At 41.2% G+C, this 25181-nt stretch overlaps 1 protein-coding gene across 2 annotated transcripts in view; it reads right to left on the reverse strand.

The window, feature by feature from the left end:
- The window catches only part of DENND5B (DENN domain containing 5B), a 149548-nt gene that overhangs the window by 58163 nt on the left and 66204 nt on the right, over nucleotides 1-25181 (reverse strand). The window contains exons 2-5 of one of the 2 annotated variants that reach the window (XM_081957389.1): nucleotides 21199-21264; nucleotides 15083-15192; nucleotides 7202-7868; nucleotides 2313-2500 (exon numbers count right to left, since the gene is read on the reverse strand). In XM_081957389.1, coding sequence (XP_081813515.1) covers nucleotides 2313-2500; nucleotides 7202-7868; nucleotides 15083-15192; nucleotides 21199-21264 — 1031 coding nt within the window. The remainder of the gene's footprint in view (nucleotides 1-2312; nucleotides 2501-7201; nucleotides 7869-15082; nucleotides 15193-21198; nucleotides 21265-25181) is intronic. The other variant, XM_081957390.1, reaches the window with a different exon arrangement.

A 25181-nucleotide genomic window follows, 5' to 3' on the forward strand; every position in this document is an offset into this window, starting at 1 on the left:
AAAAATGAACAAGAAAATCTGTTTGATGTAAAATGATTGAAATTATTTTAAGATAAAAGTTTATATGCTGACAGAATACCATTGACTTGTAATAATCTAATGCATTAATAAATGAAATGTATGAGTACGGGGGGAGGGACCACCTCCTGCATATTGTAATTGCCAAAATTTGTAACTTATTCCACTACCCCTTTCCTTGTCTATTTTTCTTAAAAATCAATAAAATTTTGTTTAAAAAAAAAAACTTCCAGTGTTGGAGGATTCACAACTTGTCCCACTGATTAATTGTTGTAACTGTCATGAAATTTCTCCTTAATTCTAAGTTGCTTCTCTCCTTGATTAGTTTCCACCCATTGATGTTTCTACCCACTAAAACTCTGGTTCCAATGAGTGACTCAGAGTAGAGTAGAGTAGGATCCTGCAAAAACCAATAACTGCAAGGATTTGCAAATTAAAGTGCAAATAATTCCTTAAAACAGAGGCTGTAATCCTTAACCCAACTACCACTGTTTAGAGCAAGTACTACAACCAAACATTTGTTTTCTATAGCCCTTTATTTACAGACACAATTGTTTCTAAAACTTAATTTGGCTGATGGTGCAAACAGAGGTACATTCCATGATTTTTTTATTGTGATCTGCAAACCAACAACCTCAGACTGTCTCTTCCAGACAAATTGGAAATTGAAGATCAAGAAGAAAATCATAGGAGGAAGAATTTGCATACGTTTGTTTTTTAAAAAAAAAAAACCTAATCAAAAGCAAGCATCTCTGACCTCTTTTTCAGCTTGGCAGATGGTGGAAAAAAAAGAAGAAAATAAATGGTAAACGATGCTAAACACATGCAGGTTTCATTAAAACCTTTATCTGAATATTCAGCAAGTCTTTTTGTCAATTCCTCCAACTCTCAAAGAGGAGCAAGTTCCTTGTAATATAAAATATTTACTAGGGCTGCGTAGTGTGTTGAGTTTCATCTGTATATATAACACCTTCAAATGGATGCATCTTTTTAGAAGACCAAGCAGCTGCTTTCTTTAGTTAACCTTGTGATCCTAGAAAATGTCAAACCTGCCTTAACATGCTTCATTCATTTTCTCGCCCCTTCCAAAGCACATGCATAAGAATTGACCCGTAAGAATGGATTTCCATGAAGTGGAAATCTCTGATTTTTATGCTAGAGTATCGTTTTATAAGCAGACAGATGGCAGAAACCTTCAAAGCTCGGAAAACAGAAGCCAAAGAGGCCCAGGATTTTAAACCTAAAGATTAACAATACATAGAGGACAAGGCCACCGTTAAGACGTCTTTGTACATGTGGCCTCTTATTTCTCAGCAATAAATTTTCTTACCTACCTTCTTGTGTGTCTGCCTGGGAATGTGAAGCGGGGAGATATTTTAATTACGGTGCCTGGATATAATTGTTGATAGTTCCCTGTTCTGCATTCACAAGTTATATTTGAATTTCCATCTCGCATCGTTGTAAACAATCAGAACGCCCAACAAGTCTTCACCCAGGGAACCCTAACTATGCACTGGCAATGCTGCTGTTAGTTTATTTATTTGGGAGATTTATATGGCTGTCCACTCAGTCTCAGGGACTCTGGGCAGCTTACTAACAGGAAAAACACAGTATAAAAGAATAAAAAGCAATAACTCCTCACCCCCTGATGGCAACACACAATCAAACGAAGAACCGCTTAATGGGCTCCATCTCACTCTGAGTTCCCCAGGGTCATTGACAGAACCAAGACTTCAGGGCCTTATAGAATTGTGTCAAAGTGGGGGCTAGTCTAATCTCTGCGGGGATGATAACCCAAAGGAAAGGAGCCACCACAGAGAAGGTCTTATCAGAAGTACCGCCTTAAGAGATGGGACCTGCACAGAGGTGGTATTTAGCAGGTTCTGACCAGTTCTGGAGAACCAGTAGCAGAAATTTTGAGTAGTTCGGAGAACTGATAAATACCACCTCTGGCTGGCCCCACCCCCATCTATTCTATGCCTCCCGCGTCCCAGCTGACCGGGAGGAAATTGGGATTTTGCTGTAACCTTCCCATGGAGTGGGAAGGGAATGGAGATTTTATACTATCCTTTCCCTGGAGTGGAGTGGTAATAGAGATTTTATAGTATCCTTCTCCTGCCATGCCCATCAAGCCACACCCACAGAACCGTTAGTAAAAAAAAATTGAATCCCACCACTGGACCTGCAACATTCCTTGCCCGGCCTATCTAGTGTGTTGAGTGACTATAACCCGCAAGAGATGGTCCCTCAGAAAACCCAGACCCAAGCCATGAAGGGCTGCAAGCAACGTTTACCTCTTGAGGAAGTTCCAGCTTAGAACGATCTGTTCCTTCTTTGGATTGGAGGCCCATCAAGTAAGGTACAGGAGCATCCAGGAAATGTAAGAGCGAGGCTGGAAGGATGGGGACATACACGTGTTGCCACTGGAATGGGAACAGCAAGGTTGTGATCCCTTCCGCAACCGTCATCAGACGCTGATAGTCTAAACAAAGAAACCCAAAACAGAATTGTCTCTAAAATCCCATTACTTTCAAATTTTCATGTACATTTCGATGCCCAGCAGATGGCAACTGCAAAGCAGTTTTTAAATCCGCAGGATACACATTGTAATAGGCATTTATTGACTTGATTTAATGCGTAGTAGGTTAACTCCCCCTCCCCCGTGTAAAATGGATTAAATTGTTAACTGTAGAACTGCCATTCAAAGCAAGCTATGAAATGTTTAGACAGCATGCAAATTCACTTTAAGACAGAATGAGAATTAACTACAGAGGTTAATCCTTAGGATGTATTTTAATCACATTTCCATAAAGTACTCTCCTCACAAGTGTTTTGACAGCTGATTATGGCAAATCGAAATTCAAAGAAGTAGCACCTGTCATCGGTATTAACAGCACCACTTTCTGAAACTTAAATAGTTATAACAGTAATGTGATTTTTGATTAATGAACACACAATGCTCACAGTTTAAGCTCAAGTACAACCCATGGAGAAAATATAGATGTGTTAAACAAGAATTTAACTACCAGACCTTTAGCCTAACGGTCTGCGTCTCTGTTTCCAAATAAAACTAGTGGAATATTTAACAAAAACATTCCAAATGGGTGCTTGAGAAAGAGATAATTTAAATATTATTTCAACAACTGTTTTTGAGGGGAGTGCCCCTAAATAATGACCTCAGAAAATATAGATCAGTTCGATTTGAGATGCATTTACTGTAAATATCACACATCACTAGTTATATGACTTCCCATTATCTCTCTGCTGGGGAAACATTAATGAGGAAAAAAACAACTATTCTATTTCTCAAGTACGTTACCCATGTTTATGCCTGATCTACATTAGAGTATATTACCAAGCTTCCAGCATGGGGAAAAAAACAGTTTGATGAGCGTTCATGCAGGAATTCAAATTTGAATGGCAAGGAAAGAGGCCCCTGGAAATCCACAGTTTTCTTTCATTCTGACCCAATTAATCTTTCCCAAGAACAGTAAAAGCCAGACAAAATAAACTTTTGCAGAAAAACAAGAAAACCACTTTGATTATCTCAGCCATCTGAGGCACATTAATAATGAAACCAAAGTTTGTAATGTTCTCATTGACAATACACTGGAGTGTCATTCCTTCTTTCTTGCTCGCGGTCTGAGCTAGTCTAAAAACGCATGTCTCCCATGGTTCTCCATTAAATATAATGGATTTGCACTCCAGTCTCAATGAGCCTATCAGTCAGTCACCAAACATACACTCCACCAAGTACAGTATCCTAAATCAACCTTCTCAGCTTTACGCATCTCAGAATTCTCAGCGGGTGTAGCCTTTAGCTGTGTTTCTCAGCAACTTTAAGATCTATGGACTTCAACTCATGACTGGCTGGGGAATTCCGAGAGCTGAAATCTATATATCTTAAAGTTGCCAAAGTTGAGAAACACTGGGCTGTGGTTTGTGGCAGGCCTGTCAACATGGCAGCTCGCGGGCCAGATATGGCCCACACAGGCCACACACACCCTGGTTCCGCAAAGGCAAAAATAATTGTGTTACATCACAATATGGCCTGCGATCCGTGATGGGTTCCTACTGGTTCGACCCGGTTCGGCTGAACCGGTAGTAGTTTGGTGGCCTGGGTCGCTGGAATCAGCAGCAACCCAGGCCTGCCACGCCCCAAACTGGTTCTCTGGGCGACACCATCTTGTTTTTCGCTTCTGCGCATGCGCAGAACAATTTTTATTGCACTGTGCATGCCCCCCACGCAGCATGTAAGTGTGCGCAGCGTGCCCACAAGTGACCCGTCAGTAGTGCCTGCCGGAACCCACCCCTGCCCGCAATGAGAGTGGAATTGATACCCCTGGTTTGTGAGTTAGCGTTTCTAGTAGTTTCTAGTATAGAGGGCATCAGATTGGGGAACCCTATCCTATGCTAATCATCCCTACTGCATTAAAGGGGCAGAGGAGGAGGAAGAGGTAGAGATGGAGGAGGAAGGAATACTTGCTTTCAGACAACTTTTGCTGAAAAGTAAAGATGCCCATAAGCTTCTCCAGTCCCCTGCTGTGATTGGGACAAACATCCAATCTGCTGATTTTGCAGAACCTCAATTCTTCAAAGCAGGGCACTGGCTTCTGAAGTGGCCAGGAGTTCCATGTTCCCCTCATTTCCATCCAGAAAGGAAGTCCAAAAAATTTCCCAATGCTCTTGGTCAAAAGCAATATTTTATTTTATTTTCTTGTTGCTGCTGTTATTGGACAATGTTTAATATACGGGTAATCCTCGACTTACGACTACAATTGCTAAATGGCACAATTGTTAAGTGTTTTGTTCCGTTTTACAACCTTTCTTGCCACCGTTGTTAAGTAAATCCCTGCCGTTGCTAAGTTAGTAACTTGGTTGTTAAATGAATCTGGCTTCCCCATTGACTTTGCTTGGCAGAAGGTTGCAAGAGGGGATCACATGACCCTGGGATACTGCAACCGTCATAAATATGAGCCAGTTGCCAATTTTGACCACACGGCTATGGAGTGGCCACAACGGTTATAAGTGTAAAAAATGGTCATAAGTCACATTTTTCAGTGTTATTGTAACTTTGAACAGTCACTAAATGAAGTGTTATGACTCAAGGACTACCTGTATTTGAGGAGGGGGAGAAGAACCTTCTGGCAACTTTATCATATTTTATAGATATATTACTGTGTTTTGGTAAATTGCTTTGGAAGCTCTGCTGAAGAATGGCATATATCCGTGAGGACGACCCTGTGGCACGCCAAGCCCTTTCTGCAGGGACACAAGCAGTCCCCTCACCTCCGTTCCGCTGGGCATGTGCGTGTGCCTCCCACTGCCCAGCTGATTTTTGGGTCTTTGCCGCGCATACACAGGGGGGGCGGAGTGCATATGGGGGGGTGTCATGTGTGCATGTGCGGGGATGGGGCCCAGACAAGGGGGGGTCACATGCATGTGTGTGGGGGTTGCACGCAGATGAATGGGGTGCACATGGGGTCACATGCGCATGCGGGACACACACAGAGGGTTGCGCGTGCATGCAGGGGGGGAGGGGCGCACATGCACTGCTTTCGGCACTCGGTGCCAAAAAGGTTAAATCATCACTGGTATCCACTATCATTAAAATGTTCTGGGGAGTTTATTAAATGCTCTTGGACAGAACGGGGCTTTGTAATGTTATCTGGGAATGATTTTGAGGGATGCAGGAAGAGATGCTGCTTAGGAAACCATAAGATAAGAGAGGAAGGAAGTTCCAGAGGCTTAAGGGTCAGAAAAGAAAGTTAGCAAGAACCTGCCCTAACTGATCAGGCTGTTAAAAGGCAGGAGAATTGCATCTTCAGATTTTCAAGATTTCGTCCTTCTAGCTTTACAATAAAATAGCATTCGCTCATCTTGGTACTGTCTCCTGTCTAGTTTAGCTGGAGGGCCTAAAATAAAAGGTTAGAAAAAATTAGATTCTTCTTTAGATTATTTGTAGACTCACTCACGTTCTATGTATATGCAGAACTAACGAATTAATTTATCTTTCTCTGACCCCAATCTCATGGCAATCATATTCTATTACTGCTCTCTAGAAAGCAGCGGTATCAGTCTAAAAACAGTACTATTCCAAAACTATTGAAATATCTATTCCTTCCCCATCCACCAAATTTCATTAGATTCTTTGTTGGCATAAGAAAACTTCCACGTTTAAAATTATTTTAAAGAAGCTAATCACTGTCAGGGATAATTGCTTTCAAAATATGTAAGGTGTCTCCGCAAAGCTATTTAAAACCAGAAAAATATTGGAACATAAATCCTTGATCTTATCAATTAATAAGCATTTTCCTATCTTCCGGACAATTATAGCTTTCTTGGAAGATGGTTACTGCTTTCGGTGTCAATTTCCTGTCTTTTAGTTTGTGCCTGCAGGTAATATTGTAATTTTTCAAAGAATATGTCAGATGATTTCAAATTTATTTTTCAAAATCTTGCACAGGGGGAAGGTGTGGTTGTAATTTTTGTAGTAACGAGTGACCCATTATTAATACATCTTATCCATACATCCCTTCCTAGCCAAAAAAACCTTTGTGGTTGGCATGGGGTAGGCAGTCAAACTTTCCCTCCACTTATCATTCTGTTGATAGATTTCCTGTCTGTTGTCTGTCTTCTCGTATGGCACTATAAGGAACCTGGGTGGTGCAGTGATTAGAATGCAGTAATGTGGGCAAATTCTGCCTGCAGTCTGGAATTTGATCTTGACTGGTTCAAGGTTGACTCAGCCTTCCATCCTTACGAGTTTGGTAAAATGAGGGCCCAGATTGTTGGGAGCAATATGCTGACTCTGTAAACAGCTTAGAGGTGGCTGTAAAGCATTATAAAGCGGTATATAGGTGCTAGTGCTATTTTGGAGGCAAATGGTGCCAGGTTATCCAGAAAGATCTACATACATAGAAAAGGGAGACAAAATTTATTACTAGTCCTCAGTGTCTATTTCTTTATTAAATCTGTTTGTTTGCTAGACAGGAGACAGCTTTTCAAAACCCTATAGACCCATTCTCCTCCACCTGACAAAACATCAGAGTACCTTTTCCTTTTTTATGAAAACACCCTTTATTGTGGTGCTAAAATCGTCACAATATTATATTGGGTGGCGTCAGTATTTTGGAAGACAAGAAAAGTCAAATCACAGTCAGGTTAGGAGAAGTCCACTTACCTTGAGAATAAAGAAGGATCTGCATTTCTAGGAGGACACATGTAAACACTTGTATGAGATTCTCCAAGCCCAGCAGCTCAAAGGCTTCCCGGAGAGCATAGTCATATAGGGGGAGTTCATTAGGGCCCGGTCTCTGGCAGACTATAGGCTCATAAACCCCATAGAATTTGAGGGATCTTCCTGGGGGCGGAAGGGGTACTTCATAAAGAATGTTATGTATGTAGCTTTCCAGAGGCAAAGGTGGAGGTTGCTGAGAAGTGACCGCTTTGTAAAGCTGGATGAGGAATTTCTTGCACGCCTGCATGAAAGGCAGGGGAGCAATGACACATATACACTTGGAAACATACAGCGTGTCCCTGTTGATGTCGTACGAGTTGCAGCGCTGCATTTTGGCCAGGGATGTGGAGTCTCCTTCATCCAGACTACTAGCCAGCGAGTCCATGCTGCATGACGACGAGGCACAGACGCTGTTGCATTGCTCCGCATTGTGCATCTGATAAAGCGTTTGCATGGCCGCGCAGATCTGCTTGCTTGTGACCTCCTCGAAAAATGTGAGTACAAATCCGTAGGTGCGGGAACCATCTTCCCGCGTAATGATGAAGGAATGGAACTGGGGATCTCTGGGGTCAGATTGAGTCCTGAAGGATAGCCCTTTGGGCATGCATAGCTGTGAGAAGAGAAGAAAATACACCTGTCAGCTGCATCATTACCTCTATTATGGACATTCCTGTACTGTAAAAATCTATAAAAGTAAAGGTTTTCCCTGCCCAGTTGTGTCCAAGCACACTTTAAGGAGCGTGCTCCTCTCTGTTTTCTGGCTGAGCGAGCCAGGGTTGTCCAAAGAAGCTTCCAGGGTCATGTAGCTGACATGACTATACGCTGAGGAGCGTGGTACATTGTTATATTTCCACCGCAGTGGAACCTATTTATCTACTCACATTTGCATGCTTTTGAACTGCTAGGTTGGCAGGAGCTGGGCTAGAAACAGGAGCTCACCCCGTCATGCGATACTTGGGTGTCAAACTGCCAACCTTTCAGTCGACAAGGCCTGGGTCTTAATCTATACATAGTAGTCATTTGACAAAGCCAATAATGCTTATTAACAAGAAACTAGGGTTGAAAAAAACCCTCTTTCTTAACATTTAATTAAACACAACATTCTTAAAAAGTTACAATTCCCAGCCTTAAGCTCCATTGATTTTGCATAATTGTGTAGCAATGGAATTTGCCATAGTTCTTAAAATTAATTTATAACCTTGTGCATTAGTTACAGATTTCTCAAGAAAGCAGTTAACAAAAAAGCCTATTTCCTTGGCAAGTACTGGGCATTATATAAAATTGAAAAGGATGTGAATATTACATGCATGTCAATTATACAACCCAGTATTAAGGCTAAAAGTATTGCCACAGTCATATAATTTAATAGTAGCAAATATTTTGTATATCAATTAAAAATGTGTGTCTAAACACCGTAGCTAAAGGGAATCCAGTTCATCATTATACAAATGCACTAATCTGTATAAAACTCTCTTGGAAACAATTTTCTGAAAATATTTCATTAAAAAAAGAGGAAAAGATGAGGAAAGTGAAGCATGAGTTCAGTACAATTTTTCTGATGTATTTGTTAAAGTGTCTGAAAACTGCTAAGCCTCTGGAAGACACATGAAGCCATTTTGAAGATTGTGCTGCCCACTTGCACATAATTGATAGAACTGTTCACACATGCATACACTGACCCACGGAGTGCTCAACATTAGTAGCCAAAATGGTTCCAGGTATATACAAGAGGAATTATCAACAAGTCTGGAACAATCTCAAAATAATAAAATGGAAACCCAACAAACTCCCAATCGAGAAAAAGAAATGAGCATGCTCAATGCTCACAAATGAAGGCAAATATATTGTATTTTTTGGACTATAAAACGCACCAGAGTATAGGACGCACCTAGGTTTCACAGAGGAAAACAAGAAAAAATAGTTTTTGGCCTCCGTGAATCTGGTTTTTGCCCTCCCTGGCCCCCAGGTGTACTCTGCAGGCATCCCAAAACCTCTACACATCCCATTTTTTGTGAGAAATGGGCCCCTTTTTGGAAAAAAAGGAAGCCTGTTTTTGCCCTCCCTCAGCCCCCCCCCCCCCAGCACTCTGCAGGCCTCCCAAACCCTCTTGGCGTGCCATTTTTGCCACCTCCGGCCCCTAGGAGCACTCTACAGCCCTCCCAAACCCTCGGCGTATCCTGGGGTCGTGAAAAATGGGCCCATTTTTGGCAAAAACAGGACACGGGGGGGGGGTGTGTTTCAAGAGACCAAACACAGGGGCCGTATTCAATCTATAAGACACACTGACATTTCCACCTACTTTGGGGGGGGGGTGCATCTTATAGTCCGAAAAATATGGTACATGTTCCAGGATAATGTTGCAGGATCCAATCTAGCTCAGTCACCGGGACCAGAGGTTTAATCTTCTGAGCTTTCTGACTTGTGCTGGAGCCCATCCAGAGGGAACTTATCTCTCACCAAAATGTGAGACAGAATTCTGGTGAGAGAGAAGTTCCCTGAGGATGGGTTCCAGCACAAGTCCGAAAGCTTGGAAAACTAAACTTCTGGTCCTGGTGAGTGACCCAGATTGGATCATGCTCAATGCTGCGGGAAGGAGGGGCAGGTTTGGAGGGTAACAACAGAAATTCTGAACATTCTGTAATGTGCCATTGCCATTTTTTCCCTCAAGAGCAAATGGGTTGGTTCCATCAAAGGGGAAGCTACTATGAGAGGTCTGAAACTCATCTTCCACTCTAATTATTTAATTGCGTGGAGCTTCTTGACAAAATATGAGGTGACTCCAATGAAAACCCAGTTTGTACAGATGTGAGTGTTGATCAATTGGGAGAGATGCTACTTTTGCCACCAATTGAAGGATAGATTCTTATCAATTAGCAAAAGTAACAATAACAAATTATCAGAGTTGGAAGGGACCTTGCAAGTCATCTAGTCCAACCTCCTGCCCAAGCAGGAGACCTTACATCTGCCTCTACCTAGGATTGAACTCACAACCTCCTGATTGTGAGGCAAGAGCTCCACCTCGAGAAGATAAGAGCAACGATGTAGCACATAGACGCTTCGATAACCTGTCTGCTCTTCATTAGACTATAATGTGTGGGAACCAGCCAGTTTCCAAGCTAATGGTTTCAGAACTAATTCTCTGTGTAACTTGAAGAATGCACCTGGGTGTGTATGAATGTTTAATTTAAATTCTTGAACAAAACCTAATTTTAAAGCATTCTTCTCAAGTGCTTATAGAACTACCAATCTTACTCCCTAACTATTCCCCATAATGTGGCAGGGACTCCCTGAAGCACTTTGCCCAATCAAAGATCAAGAAACAGCCATCACTATATGCAAAAAAGCAGTTTAAACATGTGTGGCATAACTGTGAAAGTCTGTAGAATAACAGAGTGTCGCAATTCCTAAAATGAAACTGCTCCCTTTCCATTAGCTAACTTCCATTAAACAACATTGCATTAATGTTTTGCCATCTGCAGTTCAATTAGCATATAGTCACAGCAGAAGGCTTTTCTAGATTAACCTTAAAAATATTTGAGCATATTCCTGCAAAAAATGTATATATACAGTATAGCTCACTAATATAAAAAGCAGACAAAAATACAAGGCAACGACAACGTTAAACCCTTCATATTACATTACAAAACCTGACTACAGGAAGAAGAAAAAAATAAGAATTCTGCTATTTAGCAAATTGTCACAATCTCTTTAAAAGTTAATAAGAACATGAAGGCTTCAATAGTTTGATGGTGCCTTGGTGGACATTAGTTTACTCCTCGTGAATGCACATACCGGCAGTCCTCAACTTATGACCGGCCACATAGTGATCATGGACCCTGAGAAAGCTACTTATGATCCGAAATTAAAGTTCTGATGTCTACCACACCAACCACCACCACAGTCATGTGACCACATTTTGGGTGCTCGGCCACCAGTTTACATTTAGGGCTAGTTGTGGTATCCCGCAGACATGTGACTGTGATTTATAACATTTTTGCCAGAAACCATTGTTTACTTCTGGTTTCCAGCAAAAGAATACTCCATAGCAAACAATGAGCTCACTTAACAATTGAAGAGGTAGAATCTGATGGCAAAGTTTAAAGAGGGATCAGCCTAGAATCTCTACGTAGCCGCAAGTGAGCTAAGTCCAACCCGCCTTGAATTCCATTCAGCCTTATCTAATACCAAGAGGATTCTTAGTCGAGAAGATTGCAGTGACGGCAAACCCTTTCAGCACCATGCGCAAACCAGAACATGCATGCTCACCGGAGTGCCAGAAACCTGAAGAGCAGCTGGCCGGAGCACACATGCTTGTTTTTTGGGTGTTTTGAGGGCTGTTTTCAGGCCGTTTGGAGGCTATTTTCAGGCTGTTAAATCACCCTAAAAGTGACCCAAAAACCAGGCTGAAAATGACCCCAAATCAGGCTGAAAAATGGCCCAGAAACAGCCCTGAAAATGGCCTGGTTTTAGGCCATTTTTCAGGCCGTTTTCGGGTTGTTTTCCAATGCTCCGGCGCCCGCAAGGACCAGCGGAAACCAGAAGAGCAGCTGGGGATGGTGTGTGTGCCCACAGAGAGGGCTCTGCATGCCACCTCTGGCACGCATGCCGTAGGTTCGCCATCACGGGCACAGGCTATGAGTAGCGATGAATCAGTTTAATTGGACCTTTATGTCTACTGATCTTTTGCGCCTAACAGCAGCGCTTGTTTTATATTGACAAGTGCTGCTTGTTTATATTTTGTGTCGCAAAAAAGGTCATAAAATCAGGCACAATCATCTGGTGACATGCTTTATGACCATTTTGACTTTATAACCATACTTGTGGGCTCAATTACATTTGTGAGAGATACCTGTATCTTATTAAAGAATTCACAATCTTTTGAGCATGTACAGTAATCAGATATTGTGACAAGCTATACTATAAGGAATAAAGAGCTTTTATTATAAGAGAGAAGCATAGGGATATTTCATCTGTTGTTATCAATGTTCCCTCTAAGGTGCACAGCTACGTGGCCGCGCACGTGACAAGAAAACACCACGCAGCAGTTTTCAACTGCCACTCAGTGATTTCTACTGCCACAGGCTCCGGAAGCTGGGGAGATCCTTTGCAGGCAGCTAGAACTGGCCGCCCGCAAAGGACCTCCCCGGACTTGTTTTGTTGAGCACGGGGCGACTGACGGTAGTTGTGAAGCCCCAAAGCCCCCGCCGCCACCGAAATAACTGCTGCCACCTCCTCCTCCTCTAATAGCACTGCTGGATTTGCTGCCCGGCGCTGCGGCTGCGGTGAAGCCACCAAAGCTCCAGCCGACATCCCCGCGCATGGCAGCGGAGCCTCCCCCTCTGCTCGGAGCACTTGAGCTGAGCCCCACATCACCCCTGCCCCCTCCTCCTCCGCCGTGCTTTTGAGGAGCCATGAGGCTGCAGGAGCCAGTAGGAAGGCGACGGAGGGGGTGGGAGCAGGGGAAAAAAGGCCTCATGGCTTCTCAAAAGCACGGTGGAGGAGGAGGGGGTAGGGGTAATGCGGGGCCCAGGTCAGGTGCTCCGAGCGGAGGGGGAGGCGCCGCTGCTACAGGTGGGGGCGCCAGCGGGAGCTTTGCCGGCTTCACCTCAACCGCAGCGCAGGGCAGCAAATGTGGTGGTGCTGTTGGAGGAGGAGGAGGTGGCAGCAGTTATTCTGGTGGCAGCGGGGGCTCGTCGACATCTTCAGCGGCAGCCCTGCCCACAATGAACAAACCAAAGATGGAGCAGATCCATGCAGATGACGTCGCTGCAACATGACTGGAGGAGGAATTCTGGGAGTTGAAGTCCACAAGTCTTAAAGCTGTCAGGTTTGAAGACCCCTGCGTTTTTTTTTCCTAAAAGGTTAGGGCTGCAAGGATCTTGTAACTTGACAGCTTTAAGACTTGCACACTTCAATGCCAGAGTTCCTGAGCCAACATGATTGGAGGAGGAATTCTGGGAGTTGAAGTCCACAAGTCTTAAAGCTGTCAGGTTTGAAGACCCCTGGGTTTTTTTTCTAAAGGGTTAGGGGTGCAAGGGTCTTGTAACTTGACAGTTTTAAGACTGGCGTGCTTCAAATGCCAGAGTTTCTGAGCCAACATTTTGGTTGCTAAGCAGGAGCGTTGCTAAGTGATACTGATATTATATAACACTTTTAATTAAGCGGGTGCCTTGAAGAAACATAACTTTGAGTTTCAAATAATACTGATTTCGTTGTTGTCTTAAGTGACATCTGTGAAAAAAATTCAGGTGCTCAGGCATGAAAATGTGCCGCTCAAGCACTATCCTTTTCTGCTCACATTGAAAAAAAATTAGAGGGAACATTGGTTGTTGTATCACTGAGAAGCAAGATACGTTTAAAACTTCCTACTGGACAATGATAGAATTGCTGTAAGTATTGAGCCTAAGACAAATGTGAAAATACCGACTGTTTGAAGAAAAAAACTGGAATTTAGAAAACCTAGGAAATAAAGGTTTGAGGAGGGCGGGCTTAGAAAATACTTTCACTTTAGCTTTACTTAGCTGTATGAAAGTGTTTTCTAAGTCAGTGGTTCTCAACTTGTGGTGTGTGGACCCTTGGGGGGTTGCAATGTCATTACCTGGGGAGTTGCATTGTCATTACCAGGTAGTCCATAAAGGCTTTGGGCAAGTGTCTATATGATTTAAATCTTGAGTAAAATCGTGGGTGCCTGTGGCCACAAAAGGTGTTTTTTTTTAAGAGTTTTATTATTTTTTAGTTACAAGAATAAACATTCCATCTTTCCTTATGCAGTGTATTATCTGGGTACAAACATCTCTGCAACATCGTTCCTCTTTTACCATATATTTCATATTCATATTAACATTATTTCCCTAAGTTTAGTATTATAATATATTGAGGATTTAAACATTATGGAACTCTCCATTTTTCTTCTTAATATCTTCTAGTAATAATATCATATCAACATTAAACATCATTATTCTCATTATACTCAAACTAACAGTTTTCACCTTATTTATATCTCTAAGTATATTATCTACTTATTTTTTTTAGCTGTCTTCATTTCCAAACTCCCTTTTTTCTCTCCAACCATTAGTAAAAATACTTCCCAAATCATATAATATTCAGTTTGCTCTTCCTCCTTAATTGCTAAAGTTAATCTGTTCATTTCTGCACATTCTAATATTTTCCTTATCAACTTCTGATCAATAGGAATCTCTACAATTTTCCAATGTTGTGCAAATACAATTCTAGCTGTGGTTAATACATGAATGATTAAATATACATTCTCTTTGTTATAAATTTCAGGTAGAATTCCTAGCAGAAATGTTTCTGGCTTCAGCTCAATACATTGTTGTATCATCTACCACAAAAGTTATTTAAAGGGGGGGGGGGGTCCGTGGTGAAAAAAAAGGTGGAAAAACCACTGTCCTAAATCTTCCTCAGGCTGAAGATGACACGGGGGGCTGAATTCACATATTGTGATATTTCACAGTTTTGATCAGTTGGTTGGAAAAGCCTCAACAGGGTGGTCTCACAGCCAATGCTGATTTATAAACCACAGTTTATGATGGTAGCCTGATTCACAGATCAGGCTAACCTGAACAAATATTATAACTTACTGTGCAGTGTGAATCCAGTATTCACACCACACATTTGATTACAGCCCAAATCTATGTATGAATAGAGACATGTGGGCTAATCTTCCTCAGTCGAAATTACCTTATTTAATTAAGGATTGAAATGGAAAGAGAGGAGAACTGAACCATGCAAGAAGAGCAGGCTTTGACCCAGTAGGCGAGGACTAGAATGTGAAACTCTTTTAGAAGGTGTTTCTCTACATACCATGTTGACGGCATCTTGATCAAAGGGGTTCCATTCTATATTTTGGGGATAGTGAGCCAAGACTTTTGACTTGAAAGTTCTTCTCAAGGGACTCTGGTCAAAATTTTCTCCTGCAATAGATTAAGAAGCAAAAATCATCACGTCAATGAACTATTTTCAAAGAAAGCTCCAAGTTTGTTTACCCCCTTGTTAAAGAGAACAAAAGCCACAGGGGAAAAAAAAACGGGGAAAAAAAGTGTTCTGTTTATTTTTTAAAAACCTACGTGAAATTTTTGGCAAAAGGAATAATCCATCATTAAAGTGAACCATACCATATTCATCCCACTCCAGGAAGCGATACTTGTTAATATGTTTAAAAAATGATATTGAAAGCATCAGCCCTTTTTAAAAAAGCTTAAATAATAACTTCAGGATATCTTCAACTTATGATCACAGTTGGGACCAAAATTTCCATTGCTAAGGAAGATAGTTTTTAGTGAGTTGCACCCAATTTTGCAACCTTTTTTTGCCATGGTTGTGAAGCAAATCATTATGGTTGTCAAATTAATAACACAGTTGTTAAATGGATCTGCCATTGACTTTGCTTACTGCAGGGGTGTCCAAACTTGGGAACTTTAAGACTTGTGGACTTCAACTCCCAGAATTCCCCAGCCAGCATGGCTGGCTGGGGAATTCTGGGAGTTGAAGTCCACAAGTCTTAAAGTTCCCAAGTTTGGACACCCCTGGCTTACTGGAAGTCAGCGGAGAAGGCCACAAATGGCAACCACATGACCATGGGACATTGCAACTCTCATAAATACATGTCAGTTGCCAGGTGCCTAAATTTGGATAGCAATAGCACTTAGACTTATAGACAGCTTCACAGTGTTTTACACCTTGCTCTAAGCAGTTTACAGAGTCAGCCTATTGTCCCCAACAATCTGGGTCCTCATTTTACCCACCTCGGAAGGATGGAAGGCTGAGTCAACCTTGAGCCTGGAGAGATTCGAACTGCCAAATTGTAGGCAGACAGCAGTCAGCAGTAGCTTGCAGTACTGCATTCTAACCACTGTGCCACCATGGTTCTTCACATAACCACGGGGATGCTGCATTAGTCATCAGCGCGAGGAGCGGTTGTAAGTCACTTTTCTCAGTATCTAAATTTGGGGAATGATTGCAAGTCAAGGACTACCAGTAGTTAATAACCTAATAGGTAAAATAGCAATGGTATAGGTAAAATAGGGGCTGAGCCAAATAAGAGTTTCAGTGGGAAATCTGAGAGCGCAATACTTGTCCCCAGCATAGATTCTAAATCAGTTTTATGTTGTCTGGAATGACTGTCTAGAACAGTGTTTCTCAAACTTTTTTTAACCATCGCCCCCTTAAGACACAATTTGATTTGCCACCGCCCCCTAAATATTATTTAATTGTATAATATACAAAATGTATTAAATTGCAAAATGTATTACATGTAAATAAATTTTAATGGTGCAGAACAATGTTTGATAAACTCAACTTTTATTCAGAACTTTTAATGAGATGGATGACACTGATGTTTTGCAACCAATTCGCTCACTCTAGGATCGATGTTGCTTAGAAGTAGTCTCAAATCTCCCCTTTTTATCCGAAACTGGCATTTTCGCTCGTCAGATGTGCCAAGGACGCCTAAACTCTAAGGAAGAAGACCCAGCAACCCCAACAGCACAGCCATAGAAATTTAAATAGAATACCATAGAAATTTGATCACCTTTCTATGAGATTCTATTGAAATTTCTATTCCTTGTGCTACTGGGGAAGCCTCCATTCCTGGCGCAGTGAAAGGAGCTGACTCACACAGCAGTCACTGCGCACGGCAAACACTAGACCCCCAGTAGCACAGCCATAGAAATTTGAATAGGATATCATAGAAATTTGATCAGCATTATATGGGATTTTATTGAATTTTCTATTCCTTGCACTACTGGGGACGCAATGTTAGACCCAAGACTGACTAAGGAAGTGCACATTCGCTCGTATAAAAGCCATGTTTCCAACAGCAACGATCGGTGTTGCAGGTTTGCCCGCGTGCCACGCGCAATGACTGCTGTGTGAGTCCGCCTAGTCACAGAACAAGTAATAAATAGAATTTGTTCAACGCCCCCTTCTGTACGTTCAACGCCCCCATGTAAGGCGGAAATTCCTACTGCCCCCTTGCACTTCTTTAATGCCCCCCAAGGGGGCGGTACGGACCACTTTGAGAAACACTGGTCTAGAAGATCAACACTTTGTTATTTGTATTATTGTATTCTATTGTTATGCTATCTTTATAATATTCTTTTCACTTTTATTTCACTGACTTAAAAAAATTAATGAGAGGGAGAGGGGGAGAGAGAGAGAAAAAGAGAGAGGGGAGAGAGAGAGAAAGAGAAAGAGAGAGAGAGAGAGAATATGTCTGGCATTGTAGGTTATATGTAAAGAGACATATGTATTCAGAAGATAATGCAATCTTCCTGAAATCACAGAACCTGAACAATAGCGAATTTTAAACATCAATGTTTGAAAAGGCAGCATGAACTACAGTTATACCATCTGCATAGCCTGACACAGTGCAAAAAGAAAAAAGAAAAAAAGATTGCATATCTTGCCTATGTTTCACGTTATCAGCAAACATGTAAAAATTGTAGGAGCAGAAGAGGAAAGGAAAATTGCATTATTAATCTGAGTAGACACTAAGACCTTCGCTGCCTTTGAGAATTCTCTGCTTATCGGCAATGAATCATTACTGGTAGCTGCAAATTCTCAGCTGGATGTTCAGCAGCAGACAGAAAACCAACAACTGAATTTCGTTTTTCAGATGCTCTTCACAGCAGGCAATAAACCAACAGCTTGATTAATCCCCTTTCCAATTATTTAGATCTCCCCCCTAGTGTTCCATGTCCTGTCCCCCTCCCTCCCCATCCACAGGGCATGTTTCGCTTTTTCAAATCAACTGAATGTTGATTTGTTGGAATTAACTGAGCCCAGTTTGTCTTCAGAGTCCAATTTGGCCAAAGGCACTCAGCTGGCTTTCATGCCTAAGGTAGGACTAGAACTCACGTCTCCTGGTTTCCAGTCTGGATCTTAACCACTAGACCAAATTGGCTCTCTTTCCTACTTATTTAGGGCTTTGTTATATTAATTTCATCCAAACTTTAATCTCAATTGCCCAAAGTGTCTTGGAATTACAGGGGATTGATACTTAATACCTAGAAATTGGTTTATTGCCAGGGTACATATGGTGCATTGAAGTTATTTCAGAAAATTTACCTCAAAAAAATTGAAATGTCTTGTTAAGGATACCTGTAATACAAATATATAAGGGATGCGGTAGCTTAGTGGCCAAGATACTGAGCTTGTCGATCACAAAGATCGGCAGTTCGAATCCCTAGTGCCATGTAACAGAGTGAGCTCCTCTTACTTTCCCAGCTTCTGCCAACCTAGCCGTTCGAAAGCATGTAAAAATGCAAGCAGAAAAATAGGGACCACCTTTGGTTGGGAAGGTAACAGCGTTCCATGCACCTTCAGATTTTAGTCATGCCAGCCACATGACCATGGAGACGTCTTCGGACAGCGCTGGCTCTTTGGCTTTGAAACTGAGATGAGCACTGCCCCCTAGAATCGGGAACGACTAGCACATATGTGCGAGCGGAACCTTTACCTTTAATACAAATATGTGTTTGCAGACATATTTATCAAATTCATGTTTCTCTTTTTTTCAGTTATGCATTACTTTCAATCATACACGTAACATTTTAGCACGTCCTCAGTAAATTTAGTTCATCACCCTTTCCAGGAAGGTCGATCTCTCGATCTCTCTCAATGTTTGAGATGCTGAATTCTCTCATGATGATACAGTATTCTCCAGACAAATCAAATTCAGTAGGGGCAAAATGTAGCAGCGCTTTTGCTAGACTCACTCGGATGCTAAACCAAATGGTACAAGAGTTCTTTTATTAAGATCTAAAATAATGCATTTATTTAATTTTCCTCCAACAGCTCAGAACAACATTCAGTGGCCCTCTTTATAATCACCAGCATTTTTGTTCACTTATGAGGTAAAAGGTAAAGGTTCCCCTCGCACTTATGTGCTAGTCGTTCCTGACTCTAAGCAGCAGTGTGCATCTCCGTTTCAAAGCCGAAGAGCCAAGGTTGTCCGAAGATGTTTCTGTGGTCATGTGGCCAGCATGAGTAAATGCCGAAGGCACGTGTAACACTGTTACCTTCCCACCAAAGGTGATTCCTATTTTTTCTACTTACATTTTTACATGCTATCAAACTGCTAGGTTGACAGAAGCTTATGAGATAGGATCACCTAAAAGTTGATGGTCAGATTCACACAACACAACCCATGCTGGCTCAAGGCTCATGTGGATAATTACTTCGTTCACTCATGCATACATTCTCACCATCGGGTTGGGGTGGAATCCTTTCCACCAATTCTCTTGCGGATGGCTGGTTTCTCATGGTTATTGGTATCGTAGTTAACTATAACTGTAGCTGCGTTCCAGTGGTGGTTTCTGGATCCCGTTGCAACTGGTACTGTGCAACGGGGCCCGGCATCCACCACATGAACGTGCACAGCACATGCGCACACACGTGCAGCGTGTTGATGCGTCCTTACCTCTTGCGATGCCTCTGCGAGCCTCCGCAACACTCCAGCTACTCGGCGGAGCATCGCGCAGGCACCATTCAAATACAGGTAAGGAGCTCGGGCGGACAGGTGGGCCCTCCGGAGCACCGTACCGGAACGGTACCTGGTGCTCCGGACAGGCACCAGTACACTCGTACCGGGACATACCGCCTACAACCCACCACTGCTGCATTCACAAACCCATTTCAGAAAACACACTTTAAAAGTGGTAATGATAATACTGACCAATGTTTTCCAATAGACCCAAGCAACTAGCAAGGGTGAAAACAAACATTTTTGCTTTCATCGTCTTAGGTTCCAATCATACACCTAAATATATCATCCTAAACTGTTTAAACAATGTTACTAGCAAAAGGAAAGACTTTAAAAGTTTGTTCTGAAAAAGCTGAATCAGTAAGGCTGATACTACACAAAGAAAAAATGCAAAACTCTTTTCAGTCCACTCATTTAAGGATTAAAGTTGGACACAAATTTTGTGGAAATGCAGTCTGCCACATATCTGGTATAAAAATATCCTTGGCTTTTTATTTTTTTAGGGGAAAACAACTTCATCTGTATATCATGACAGACAAATCTTAATGAATTTCCTTATTCTCAGTGCAGTTGGCCTTTCATTTCTTACACTTTGGGGCAGAGGTCTTCAAACTTGGCAACTTGGCGACTTGTGGACTTCAACTCCCACAATTCTCCAGCCAGCTCTGCAAAGTCACCAAAGCAGGGGTTCAGCTTCTTTTCCATTTTGTACCGTGATTGTTGCTACTAATTATCCTTTGTAAGGACTTTTAAAAAAATTAATGAGGATGCTATGTTTTTAGTATTGTGAGTGGAAGTGGAATCTGGTAGCCCAAAGGCAAGCTTTAAATATTTTAATAAATAACGGCACATTGTTCTCCCTCCTCCTTTTGCTACATAAGTGTAAATGGTAGACTTGGTGGATTTCTATACAATTTTCTATACAATTGCTATCAATGCAAAATGAGATTGTTTCGTAGCTTTCAGGCTCGAGAAAATGAGCAGCTCCCACATGTGATAAAAGTACAACACACAATTCTAACATTAGATAGGTTCATATCAGCTAAAATATGGTTTGTTAGGTTTTGGCTTGAAGTGTTAAATCACAAACACTACGATTTGCAAAATTGGGTTTACGGTTGGGCCTGGAAAAACCAGCCAATTGTGGCTTCCACAGGCCATTATTAAGCAAACCATTTAACAGCATGAAGTACAAAAATCCCCGAGCAAAAAAAAACAAAACATGTGTATGTAGTTAGAGCTGGTAAGAGAACAAAAAGCAAATGGCTATTAGTTTATTAACTTAGAACTCCCCAGGAAAAGGATGATAACTGCTGATTAAAATAATTCAAGTAACCGATCAATGAATAGAATTTAACGGAATTCAAGACAAATGAAAAAGATGGAAAGCTGTAGTTAAAATTAGCAAACCCCCATGTTTAATGTTTATTTTTACCTGATGTTCTTTTTGCAGTATCTGAATCCCTGCCATGGCGGTCGGCTTCTAGCCACTGGTATAAGACTACATAACATAACAGAAACAAAAAGTATGTATGAACAAAATGAACGGAAACTGCAGACACACATAAGCATGGTTTTTGAAAAACAGAGAAACATGGATAATGAAATGAGCAGTAGTATGTCTACCGCTGTTCATGAAAAATAGACAGGACGATGAATGTTAGTGACATGTGCAAACACATATTAATAACCTAGGTGCCCTATGAGTCTCTGTTGATGGGAAGGGAAAACTTAACTTGCCTTCAGCGGAACATGTGACTTCACAGGATTAAGAATGGTGACTGTGCAAGAGTCATGCATGTGCAATACATTCAAAATCATCTTCAAATAAATTAAGTACAGCAACCCCATTGAGCTTCTTCAGAGTCATAAAAAGTTCATAGAACTGAGGAGAAATTTCCTGACAGTGAGAACAATTAATCAGTGGAACAGCTTGCCTCCAGAAGTTGTGAATGCCCCAACACTGGAAGTCTTTAAGAAGATGTTGGATAGCTATTTGTCTGAAACGGTATAGGGTTTCCTGCCTAGGCAGGGGGTTGGACTAGAAGACCTCCAAGGTCCCTTCCAACTCTACTATTGTATTGTATTGCATTGTATTGTATAGTTCTTCGGTCTATCTGATAACTGTCCATCAAATCTTTAGCTGAGACAAAAAGGGCAATTCCAGAAACCTCTAGAAATTGGAATTGTTTAGGCCATTTTTCCAAATGGCTTATGTTTTACCCATGTCAGGCAGTGGAACATCTCAAAGGCCAATTCCACTATCACTCCCTTAAGTGAGCGTCTCTCTATATATATACATATGTATTGTGCAAAAATTTTTTCCATCCAAATATAATTAGGTTGAGGCAAGTTATTTCCATTCAGTTTTTCAGGATAGCTTGGCATTCTTTGTGGAAGGGTGTAATGTCATCATGTCTGATGTATACTGAAAGATCTATCAAACGGTAGAATCCATTTTTGTTGGTTGGTTGGTTGGTTGGGCATGTGGGCTATAGTGACATCAACTAAAGCAGGGGAATACTACCTTGATCTGGTTGGAAGTGGGGGATGGTATCTGGGTTTTCAGTATATGGGGATTATGTATCAACAAGATGAGAAAATCAGAAAACATTTAATTTTATTTGATTAAATTAACGTTAAAGCATTTTAATGCAGTTAATATAATTACTCTTCATATCTTCAATTATTTCTTTCAACATCACACTAAATTTTACAATTCAGGGACCATTTTCAGGGAGATGCAGGTGTCCTTGGGATCCTCCAACCTGAAGCAACCTCAATCTGATGCTCTCTATCTACTTTACTTGCCTACAACACTCATCAACTGCAGTCAACATGGGTACAGGCTGGGAATGATGGGAGCCGTCAGTCAAGAAACCAGGAAGACATTAGATTGGGGAAGGGATATTATCAAGAAATGGAATGAGAAGCAGTGAGTTTCTCCAATATGTCAAGGAGTATAGGAGACATTTCTGAAAATTATAACTTTCTCAAAAGCAGTTTCTCATGTCTGCGCCCTGTTTAGGCAAGGGAAATTGTTAAATGACAGAAGGTAATGTTGACTAGCCCGTTTCTTTCTGGCAAAGAAGATCCTCAGCAGCCAGTGTTCTGGAAATTATTTGCACATGAGTTTTAGAAAGAAAAAGCATCAATTTCACATCCCTATCTTTGGCAGCTGGTTTTGTTGTAGTTGGCAATGCCATGATACGAACTGGCCCAGGAGATGTCATGTTAAAGTAAATAACAACAACAAAAGATGATTTAAGTATTTTATCAAAAATAAACAAAGAAATAATGCCAGGGGAAACATTTTGGCAGATAAGAATGAAAGCTTTGTGTTTTTAAGGCTGGATGGAATTGGTCACAATGGACAGCGGGGGGAAATCATTATTTTAAAAAAGGAAAGTTTTTCCCAGGAGCGGTTATGCTTGGAGTTTGCAAGTATAAAATATTACACACATACAACAAACAGCTCTGGACAGATTTGACGTAGTTTTTTTTTTCTTATAATAATCCTCCTCCTTTTTGCTTTAATCATATCTACTTTCCCCTGCCATGCCCAGATCTAATTCCAATGTATCTCGCTCTTTATTTTTGTTTAAAATGTTCAGTAAGAAGAACAGAAGTTCACACTAAACTTTGAAATTAGTAAGTATAAATATGTATGATTTTGATCCAGAAGCGGCTATAGTGCCCTGAATGAACACAGAGGACAAAGAATCTGCATGCCTTTGCAACAACTAAATTTTAGAAAAGAAAATGAAATGAAAAGAGAGAAAATACACTCAGAAGGTGCAGTGGAAGTGATAATATAATGCAGAGTAAAATACCTGATTAAAATTCTGAATAGCAACTAGAACAAAATTGCTTATTTATATGATGTACCTGTAAGACATTTTTTTCTCCCAAGACTTCAAAGCAATTTATATGTTTTCTTTCCTAAATGTGAATACTCATTTTTTTAACCTACCTTTTAATCCAGAAGAACATCTACTTTTTAAGCTACCAGGCTAATTGAGAACACAGCCTAAAACTAAAGACTGTCACCTTCAATCTACATTAACATCTCCCAGAGAGCATTTTGCCTCTCCTGTGTATTAACACAATTTTAAAAGAGAATGCAGTTTAATTCTTATTTCCAAAGAGGCTAAAAGAAAATAGTTTGAAAGCAGATAATTTGACAGCTGAGTCATCATACTCAGGACTTGCTTTAGTCATAGTTTATTGAACAAGCATTAATGCAGTGATGGCGAATGTTTTTCTGCTTGGGTGCCAAAAGGGCACTATCAAATGCACCCGTTGATGCCCACACCCATAATTCAATGCCCTCCCCCCGCTCTATTTCCCGTGCATGCGCGCAGGCTTCACTGAAGCCTCCGGCTTCTGGTAGTCCCGTTGGGCCATTTCTCGCCATCCACAGGCTCCGGAGGCTTTCCTGAAGCCTGGGGAGGGCGAAAGCGGTCTCTCCCATCCTCTGGAAGGCTGAAAATCAGCTGGAGCTGATGCAGGGCAAAGCCTTGCATGCCCTCAAATATGACTCGCGTGGCACCTATGGCACACATGCCATAGGTTCACCATCACGGCCCTTATGGGTGTTTAGCACCTAACATAATGTTTACCAACCACAATGGTTAGGTTCATATACCACGTTGATTCAAATCCAAACAATTAGGAACTAGTGCAATGCAACAATCTAGCCAATACGAGCTACCTCTAGTGAATTTAGCCAGAATCTAAACAAAAAGAAGCCACCTCTAGTAAACTTCCATTCAGGAACCTTCTCAGATATTGTAAGGTAAAGGTTCCCCCCGTGCATGCCTGCTAGTCATTCCCTAGGGAGCGGTGCTCATCTCATCTTTTATTTAAATTGGATTTTTAAAAAATCAAATTTATTTTAATAAAATCCTTTTGGAGTAAAAATCTATCTAATGATAGTTTCCTAGTTAAGATACATTAATAATTTAGTTTATTCAGCCCTGAAATGGAGCTTAGTTATGTAGCATGAGGCTGTATATTCTGCAATATTGGGACTGTCGGTGAGTCAACAGCGGTGGAGTCAGAGGTGGAGCTGCTGCAGGACAAAGATGACAGTTGCTCTTTAAAATGTATGATTTAAATCGAGTTAATTTAAATTAAGCCTTTTTTTAACTAGTGATTTCAATCGTGATTTCAATCGATTTAAATCAAATCCATCCTGTAGTAAAATAACAGCGCCAATTTCTATCCATATATTCTGAGTTTTAAACCAGCCAACCAGCCAAAGGTAAGGATAGACAGATGGTTAAAAATGCAATGCAATAAACTTGCACTGCAGAGGGTATCACACTGATACTACAAGAGAACGTTTATGGGCCTCCGAGATCTCATTACCGCAAGTCCTTCTATTCTGATTAGCTTTTACACAGAACTGAGACA

The sequence above is a fragment of the Natrix helvetica genome (genome assembly GCF_964273705.1).
Source record: "Natrix helvetica genome assembly, chromosome: 6".
NCBI classification, from domain to species: domain Eukaryota; kingdom Metazoa; phylum Chordata; class Lepidosauria; order Squamata; family Natricidae; genus Natrix; species Natrix helvetica.